This window comes from Stegastes partitus, unplaced genomic scaffold (genome assembly GCF_000690725.1).
Source record: "Stegastes partitus isolate 25-593 unplaced genomic scaffold, Stegastes_partitus-1.0.2 Scaffold183, whole genome shotgun sequence".
Classification (NCBI taxonomy): domain Eukaryota; kingdom Metazoa; phylum Chordata; class Actinopteri; family Pomacentridae; genus Stegastes; species Stegastes partitus.
Genome location: NW_007577914.1, coordinates 29,257 through 38,665, shown reverse-complemented (window position 1 = coordinate 38,665; position 9,409 = coordinate 29,257). Strand labels below are relative to the sequence as shown.

Sequence of the window (9,409 nt, the reverse complement as noted above, 5' to 3'; positions counted from 1 at the left end):
CCCTAGGGGCAATTCAAAGGCTCACTGAGTATTTAATATAATGGAGAGTTATGAACAATTTATACATTTCCTACGGTAAAAAGAGCTGTTATTAGAAATAATGCAAGAGAGGAATGCTCGTAGAAAACTGTACATGATGTAAGTTAATAAATGTATTTTACAGCTCAGTGCACTCTCAATGCAGCTGCTTATTTGGAACTTGACATCTGCACAATAGAGCTCTTAAACTTCATAGAGTGGAACATGATATTCAAGAAGTACATCACATAATGAATATTTGGAAATCACTTTAGTTTTTGGCCAAATCAAAGTGTTACTGATTGAATATATGTTATAATCTATGAATATATATTTATTAGTAATAGCAGGGTAAATCAAATTTAGCAGCAAATCAGGACCAAAAATAAAAACACGTTTAAACATTTTTTTGGCAAAACACTACTAACTGCAAGCTACCATGGTGAACAAGCCAGATTAAAAGACAGCCAGTTTCATGACATTGAAAACTCTGGCACTTAAGGCTCTATATGCCTCACTAACCCATGAATTTTGCTTCGTAGCACAGCCCTCTGTGTTCAGTGATACTGGTGTATTAAAATTTTATGTGAGAAACAACCAGAAACACAACAAAAGGCAAAGGCTGTCAACAACTTTCTGTTTTGTTTCTGCTGTTGCTCTCTGCAACTCTCTGAAACCTCTCAACTATGATACTGTGAAACACCTGCAACATGATACAGTGATGAAATCCTATCTTACTTTTCCTAACCACCACTATTGTTCCAGAGTGACTAGAAGGTACTATTTGGAGAGAATTTAAATTTATGTACAAACATTCGACGGTGGCCTGTTTTTATCAAATATGAACATTGTGCCACACAATAGTCAATTGATGCAGCAGACTTGAAAAGAGTTTAGTTTCCATGTTTGTTCAGAGAAACTCAATACTTCTGTTTTCTACTTTCAATCAGTTTTCGCTCTCAGCCCACGCACCACCCACACAGACGAGTTCATCTGAGGGCCTCAGGGCTCCATCACAAACACACACATATGCATATAGACAGACCCTTGAATTGCTGCTGATGCGCGTGAGCAGCGTGTCCAGGATGGTGTCGTTGTCGTGGCGATGCAGCAGGATGAAGCGCAGGAAGGTTTTGAGGAGGGAAGTCTCCGTCACACTGCGCAGGAAAAGATCCAGGTAGGCGGTGCTGGCGATCATCTCATCCACCGACGACTACAAACAGACACACACAAAGAAATCTGAATTAAAACTGCCAAAGAGGGCCAAGATTGAAAACAGGCAATAACAGAATTTCTTCAAACATTGTGAGATCATTTTTGACTCATGCTGTGACTCATCTGTTGCAGAACAAAGCAAATCCTCAAAGTTGTATGTCTGCTGCTAATTCACTTCAAACAATGAAATGTCAACAAGTAACTAAAGAAAATCCCCACCCAAGTGGTCAATGTGTGGTCCACGTCATCCTGTTTTAATTACAGGGTCAGTATGCACAAATCTCAGTATACACAAGTCGCAACCACGTTAATGGTTTGTGGGGGTTACAGCTTCACATAATGGAACCCTGGGAACTATTTCCAACAAAGACAGATCCGGAATAAATTTTGTCTTCTTTCGTACCTTATGCAGGGCAGGACCCATGACGGGTACAAGGAAGCCATTGTGGAGGTAGTCCAGAAGCTGAGAGCGGACCAGGGGATGGGCGACCTGCACCACAGCGTTGCAGAACTCGAGCGAGTTCATGAAGAGCACGAGCGACGACACGCCCATCCAGTCCTCCCGCCGCAGAGCGTGCCAGTCATCCCCTCTGACTTCAATCTTCCTGGGCAGAGAGGAGTAAAGAGCGCTGAGGCCCGTCGCCAACACCTGGGGACAGGCGGAGAGGGTACAGGTGAGACAGCTGATCTTCCACAGCAGGTCAACAGGTCGCTGAAGGCTCTTAGGTAAAAATGTGTGTGACTCCTACAAATTCAGTCTTTTGTTTTGTTTTTTTTTAGCAGATTTTCAATGATAGATTATTTGATTTATTTAAAAAAGTAAACAAAAAGCCCTGCATAATAAACAGAATCTGCAAACACAACTAAATTATTAATCAAATGAATTATTACCATGTTTAGGAAAAATTTATTGTGTAGTCATCTGCAGCCACATGACAAACTGTTCCATTGTGCTTTTGCCATAATTACTAACTGCTGCAAAGTTTGTGGCTAAAAAAGGTTTTACAAAGTGTTTAAAAACGCTATAAAAGTTAAACAATTTCAACACAAAGACAATAGGACAGTCTGATAATAATCACAATCACCCTACCCGCATTTTCAACAGCTCATTGCCAGGTCAAGGGGTGTAAATGAACACAAGGACTTTAGAGTTTGTTTGGACAGAAAAGCTTTACAGTCATCATGTAGTGTTTTGACAACAGCAGATGACATTTATGAAACTATATTTTTTTGTTTTTTTTCATGCTGAACCACTGAAAATATGAGAGAGAGTATCCTGGGCCTGTTGACCCAACAAAGCATAAGCAAACAATTTGTTAATCCTCTAACCTCCAAAACCCACTGATGGGTTTAAAAGCATGTTGTGTTGGGAAAAGAAAAAATCATCAGGTTTCTAACTTTCTGGATTTCCTTGAACTTCATCTGCGACGTGTGGTTCCATCAGGAAGCTGACGATCCTCGTTTTTAATCAAATCATTTCATTCTACAAGTCTAATTTAAAAATCTGCGAAAAAATGAAGTGTTTGCTCTAACCTGACTTTGTAAAAAGCAAAAATAATGTAGTACCGCTCAGCACGACTAGTAAGCCATTAGTGACTCAGCGGCGATCAGTTGTGTGACAAAAATTCTGGGACTTTTTGTCTGAACTGGGCTGAACTGGAGGATGTGTTTACACAGTGCCGAGAGGAGCTAGTGTCATTTTATCTGAAGTATTGGTACCACATGTGGGAACTTGGAAAATGTTGTACATGGTGATTTCAGGGTTTTTTCCCCATTTTAGTAAATTAAGTAATGAAAGAAATTCAACTTTTGTTTTTCCTTTTTTAGGATTTATAACCTTATTCATTTTTAAACTGCATCAAAGACACATTTGAGTTCTCTCTACTTCTAAACATGACCGTATTCCATGGAGATTGAGGAGTATAATGCAGCGAAACAGCGAGCAAAAAAATGTGACAGGAGCACCATGCACCAAGAAGCTGGTACAGAGGGTTAATCCAGATTCATCAAAAAAAGAGCTATGTGATAACATTGAAGGACAAGAGAAAATTGGAGTGTAGGATGTACACTGCTTATGCCATGAGAAGGGTTATATTGTCTAAGGATCTACACCTACATCCAAAAATGTCAACCAGAGCTGATTATAATGTGTGAGAATGCATAGACAGAAAATAGCAAGACTCAGACAGAGAGGAGCATTCGGTCCTTGATGCCACCTCCATCGGACCTTTTCAGCTGTAAGTAGGTCATACTGAAGCAGCTGGAGGGAAGATGAGCAGAAAATAGCTGATCTAGGTCTTTACCACCAGAGCATACAGACAGTGGGAAAAGATAAGAAGTACTGACCACAGCATTAAACTCTCATATACAAGACATATGCATCTCCCATGCCGTTCACTCTCGTAATGCAGTTTTAAAGCTCAAATGTGACCAGATTTTCACTGCCAAGGTTGACATTTGTTGTGAGCATACACGCTCTGATTCATATTTTACAGAGTCAGCAGGGTTTGAGTTCAATGTTATTCAGCATATACAGCTTAAAGCGCGTAATAAGTAAAATATGGCTCTTCAATTACATCTAGTGGCAGCTGTAAGAAACTGCAGATGGGTGACAAATTAAAGGAAAAACATAAATGTAGTGACTTAGTAAGATGTTGGGCCACCACGTGCTGCCAGAACAGCTTTAACACATCCTAGTATTGGTTCTCCAAGGCTCTGAAATTCTACTGGAGGGATGGAATGTCAGTTTCCAAAAGATATTCCCTCAAACCATTCAGTCACCCTTTATGTCCTATGGATGCTTATGGAGACCACTCCCATCTGCACATCTGATCACTCTAAAAACTCTATACTGATTTGCAATGACCAATTCCTGTAAGTGAACCCAAACCAAGGCAGCAACATGCCTACTACAGTATAACAGAACCATCAGACCTCCATGTTAGAGGGGTCAAAGGTTAAGGTTTTTCCTTTAATTTGTCACCTATCTGTACGACAACACGGATTGGCACAGCTCCTTGGTGTTTACTTTTTCCTCTTGGCAACAGACAATAGTTCCTGCTACAATCCCTAAAAGAAACAAGTCCCACCCTCAAGTCATCGTGGCGTTTTATTTTAGACAATCATAAATCAAAATTTTGCTTTTGAAATAGACAGTAGCCAACACTGCAGTCCTGTACAGGTAATACAACAACAAACCCTAATCAGGATGGACCAGGATGCTTCAAAAACCCAGTCATAACCAGAGTACTAACGCACATGTACTGTAAATGCACTCAGACAGGGAGAACGGTATCAGACAGGAAATGCTATTAAAAGCAGATTATTTTTTTATGTTTTAAAACATGTCTGGAGAGGATCATTTAAAGTAGACTCAGTCTAATCGCCCTGCTGTGCTCTCCGGTCTCCCGTGCTTCAGTTAATCCTAAATACTGTAAACATGTGATGCTGGGTGAGGTGGTTATTTTCTAAGATATCTGCAGGAAGCCTTGAGTTGAGACGGGGCTGATAGAAAGTAGATAAGGATGAGTGGTCTGTCAGAGTACATAGTCATCTCCTTCCTTTTCCATTATCGCACACCATCACTGATGCATCAAAATTAGACCGCACGCACACTCAGCCTCCTCTTTCGTAATAGCCGGGCTGCAAAGCAAGACGGGATCCCACATTATAAGCTCAACTCTCACATCAGTGAAATGCAGGTCATGATCACATGGAAAAGTCAAAGCTGACCGATGAGCTAAGCTAAGAGTTATGTAGCTGTGTTATATTGTTTTTATCTTCTCTCTTAAGGAAGCTCAGTGGGACTGGATATGAAAAAAAAAAACTAAAATAATGAGGATGTTAAACAGTCAATCCCACACTGCTGGATCTCAGCTTTTCTGTGGAGTCGTGAGCTATTAACAGTTAAACTAAATAATTAATGAGTGCTTGAGTCAGTCAGGAAGTTCAGCTGTACAAGCTTTCCAAAGAGGTTTTGATTTGAGTCCCATTTTGCCTCCACAGACGCAATTAAAAGTAGTTAATTGTATTTATAAGAAATGCACAAATCAAATAAAGACCAAGTGGGAAATAACATAGCAAAAACATAGCTGCATTCGCTTTTCTAACAAAAACCAGACAACAGGACACAGATGCAAACTCATAAAGCCCGTCACCTGCAACTGCCTTCTCTACAAAAACACCAGTTTTCAAGAGTGTCGTCACTCACCGGACAGAAGTAGGAGTTCTCAGCGATGTATCGTGCCACGGCTTCATGACTTGCTGAGGCTGCCATTACCAGCAGCAGAGCATCCCGGGCCTGTTGTCCAATCGCTCCGTCCCGGTGGATGAACGGCACAAGGAGGGAGAAGATGAGCAGGTTGGTGGAGCCCTGCTGGGCTGGTGCAGCCCGGAACAACATCTCTAGAACCACCGGCTGCCGGGCCATGGACACGCACACCTGGTGGATGACAAATCGTGCACCATCAATACAAGTTAAAAATTCAAATTGTGAAAGGTGAAATTAACTGGAAATTATACTAAAAACTAAATTGTCAGGAATAAAAACCACATACAGATTTTATTATTAGGCAATGAAATTAGCAATAATAATCACAGAGATGTCGCGACAACTTGACTTACTTATTTTCTATTTTATTACATGTGTAGGGTCAGTGTTCCCTCTACGTTCATTTAGGAGCAGCGGCCTGCCATTCCTAAATCCTCGTTGCCGCTCCTTCATGTTTGTTTTTTTTTTTGTTTGTTTGTTTTTTTGTTATTGTCACAAATACATCAATTGTCAAAAAAAATGACAAGCAAACTGCAAAAGCAGCGTGAGCTGTAAATTAATATAATGAAGTCTTTGTTTCCTATTGATCCGCTCCTTTAGGACTGTCTGGTAAATAAACTAGAAAAATCTGTGTATGTTGATATTTCAGGGTTCCTACACATTTAAAATTCCAAATTTCCATACTTTTTCCAGACCCTAATTTCCAGACTTCTCAAAATTCAAATAGTGAACTCTGTTCACTTGATGTTGTCGGACTTGGACTCATGCTGGGTTTAGTCAAAAATGCTGTGACTCTCAGTGCAGAGGATGCGGTGACAAGACAAACGTGTCTTTTCCCCTGCATATGACTCGATTTCACACAAAGTCTGCATCTAGCTTTCTTTATCCATTCGGGATCCTTATCCAACCAGTCTTTATATATGGGATTTATGAGCCAGTCGTCAGAGAATTTACATTTACCCATTATGAGTTCTGTCAATGACCATACAAGACATTTTGAATAGCTCGCTCACAAACTTTGTGGACATCACCTGTCTGTCGAAGCAGCAGTGAAACTTGACGACACTTGGGCGGGCCAATGGGTTGGAAGAGGATAAGAGCAGAGGGCGGGCATTCAACTTGTCAATCTGCCCAAATGTTTTCTGGGATGTGTAGCCATGGATCTATTATATGAACGCGTAGCCTACTGTGTGCTCTCACACAAACATTTTAGCTGCACTGCTTAGGGCCTTAAAAACAGATCCATCTATTTCATTTTTTACATATTCATAATTTTATGTTGTAGAAAATAGAACAGTGGTAATAGTCTTGGAAACATGAATATTTTTCCATGCAATAGTTTCCATTTTCCAAACTTTTCCAGACCTGGAAATTTATCAAATCAAATTCCATACTTTTCCATACTTTCCATACTTGCATAGGAACCCTGATATTTGTAGATTCTCTAGTTTTCGTGGGTCCTAAAAATGACCAGATTGTACTGTATGTACAGTATATACAAGAGAAGAAGGTAGGTTTTTGTGTACCTGGTTGAGCAGCAGCACCAGGCTGTTCTCCAGAGCTGAAGGACAGCCGAGTTCTGGGTCAGCACAGGCTCCCAGCAGCCTCAGCAGGGGGTGGAGGACGGCTGTGTGCTGCAGCAGAGGCTGCTGGGATTGGCCGATGAGCATCTCAAACAGCTTCAGCAGTGCCCCCTGGCTGTCCTGGTCCAGGCCGCGGCGGAGGTGCCACTGAACCAGGCCCTCCAAGATATTCTCGGTGACCACCAGCTCCAGTATGGGGCCCATCGGTGGCACGCTGGCACCGCCATCTAAGCTCTCAGCAGGCCGCTCCTCTGCCAGCAGACACAACATCTGGTCGGTGTGATTTCTCACTGCTGTCAGGTCGTCACTGGAGGATGACGTCTCATGCTGCTCCAACACCCAAGAGACCTGAGAAAAAGGAGGTGAGAAGTGAGGTTTTCGTGTAATATTTAACACTTATTACACTTGCATAAAGAGTTACAAAGCAGAAATGTGACCAACATTTCTCCATCCATCCACTATCTATACACTGCTTAATCCTCACTTGGGTCACGGGGGGGCTGGAGTCTATCCCAGCTGACTTAGGGCGAAGGCAGGGGACACCCTGGACAGGTCGCCAGTCTATCACAGGGCTACACTTAGAGACAGACAACCAAGCACACTCACATTCACACCTACGGACAATTTAGAATCACCAATTAACCTCAACATGTTTTTGGACTGTGTGGGAGGAAGCCGGAGAAGAGAGAACCAAAGAGAACCCACGCTGCACGGGGAGAACATGCAAACTCCACGCAGAAAGATCCCAGTGCCCCCACCGGGATGCGAACCAGCGACCTTCTTGCTGCGAGGCAACAGTGCTACCAACTGCACCATCTTGCAGCCCCACCAACATTTCTCATGAATCCTTACTGGTCTCTTATGCACTTAAATTCAGTCCTGAGCAAGTTTTGCTTTAACTGTACAGACAACAGTGGAATTACTTGGCTGGTGAAAGTCTTTGTTTTTTTGTTTCATTGTCAAAGTATGTGAACAGAATCCATTGTTCAATGTCAGAATCTTTGTCCCCTTAGATGGGGTGAAAATGTGTTGGGCTTCATTTTCTAACTTTAATAATAAATTCATAAATTATAACATGCATGATGGATTTATAAAAGCAAAAAAACAAAATTCAAATATTTAAAAATAAAATGCAACAACATGGCATCAAGATAATGTGAAGAAAAAAAAAAACTGTCAAATGAGCAAAGATTTCACAACAGTTATCAAGAGTTCTTCCAGTCAGCGTGACTGCAGCAATAATGAACTTGCAGATCTGCCAGCAGCTTGTGCAGATAAGAGTTGTGCTTCTTTGTGTTTCAACATCTCAAAAAATGTGTGGTGAATGTGTGAGCTACAACAAAATGAAACACGAAGTTGCTAGAAACCAATTTGGTGAATGTTTCACAACAGACTGTTTGCAAAACATGTTCTCCCACAAAACCACTCACTATATTCTTTAATCTTCTGGTATCAACTTACATGTAACGTGACAACTGACAACACTTGACTTTTTAAAAACTATAAAAACACAACGGACTGATAGTTCATGCTACCCTAAGCACATGCATGTTAGATGCAGTATTAGGTGTCATGCTGCTACATAGTAGAGGTGGAGACGTGCTGTGGGTATGCTGCAATCCATTTACAACATTTTCTCATATTAAGAGTACTATCTGCTTCTTCTATGCTGAATTCCTCCTTGAACACTTACTCCCTGTGAAAGTCTGGCCTCGAAAAGGTACATTTGCAAAGCTTACACACCCTGCAATCAATCCACCCATGTCACTCTGATTTATGTTGCCTCAGAGCATTTCAAGCGTCAGGCCGTGACAAGGCTCTGTAACCTATAAAACTTTCAGTCAGTGATTGGACATCATCCAGTCATGCTGCTAAAGTACACTGACTGACTGCTCTCGTCAGCAACGACACAGCCAACTGAATGTGTGAACATCTACACTTGGTGTCTGGATGGATAATCATTCACTAAAACAAAGACAGAGAGCCTTAAAATTTAAACTGGCCTCTCAGCCATTTGCTGTTGGTGTTTACTTTTCATCTGTGTGCTGCTCAACAAAGAAAACAAAATCAATAAATATTTTCTCCAACACTGAAAATCGCCTCGATAATGCCAGATTTAGTGCTAAAATGACTGAGCAGGTAGCTGATCAACAGAAAATAAATGTCTAAATAATCAAAGAAACTGTGGAAAACTGGATATATCACATTTCTTCACAATAACTTTACACAATTTACTACAGTTTGCATGTTTGCAGCTCTACAACCAACATGGCATTTCATGTAAACACACAAACTTTTCCATACTTCTCAATAGTTCAGATAG

At 41.2% G+C, this 9,409-nt stretch overlaps 1 protein-coding gene across 1 annotated transcript in view; it reads right to left on the bottom strand.

Annotated features, from left to right (window-relative positions):
• fhip1b (FHF complex subunit HOOK interacting protein 1B) overlaps nucleotides 1-9,409 on the bottom strand; it is a 26,614-nt gene that overhangs the window by 13,257 nt on the left and 3,948 nt on the right. The window contains exons 2-5 of the mRNA XM_008280130.1: nucleotides 7,030-7,434; nucleotides 5,444-5,674; nucleotides 1,637-1,882; nucleotides 1,064-1,231 (exon numbers count right to left, since the gene is read on the bottom strand). Of these exons, the coding sequence (XP_008278352.1) occupies nucleotides 1,064-1,231; nucleotides 1,637-1,882; nucleotides 5,444-5,674; nucleotides 7,030-7,434 (1,050 nt within the window). The remainder of the gene's footprint in view (nucleotides 1-1,063; nucleotides 1,232-1,636; nucleotides 1,883-5,443; nucleotides 5,675-7,029; nucleotides 7,435-9,409) is intronic.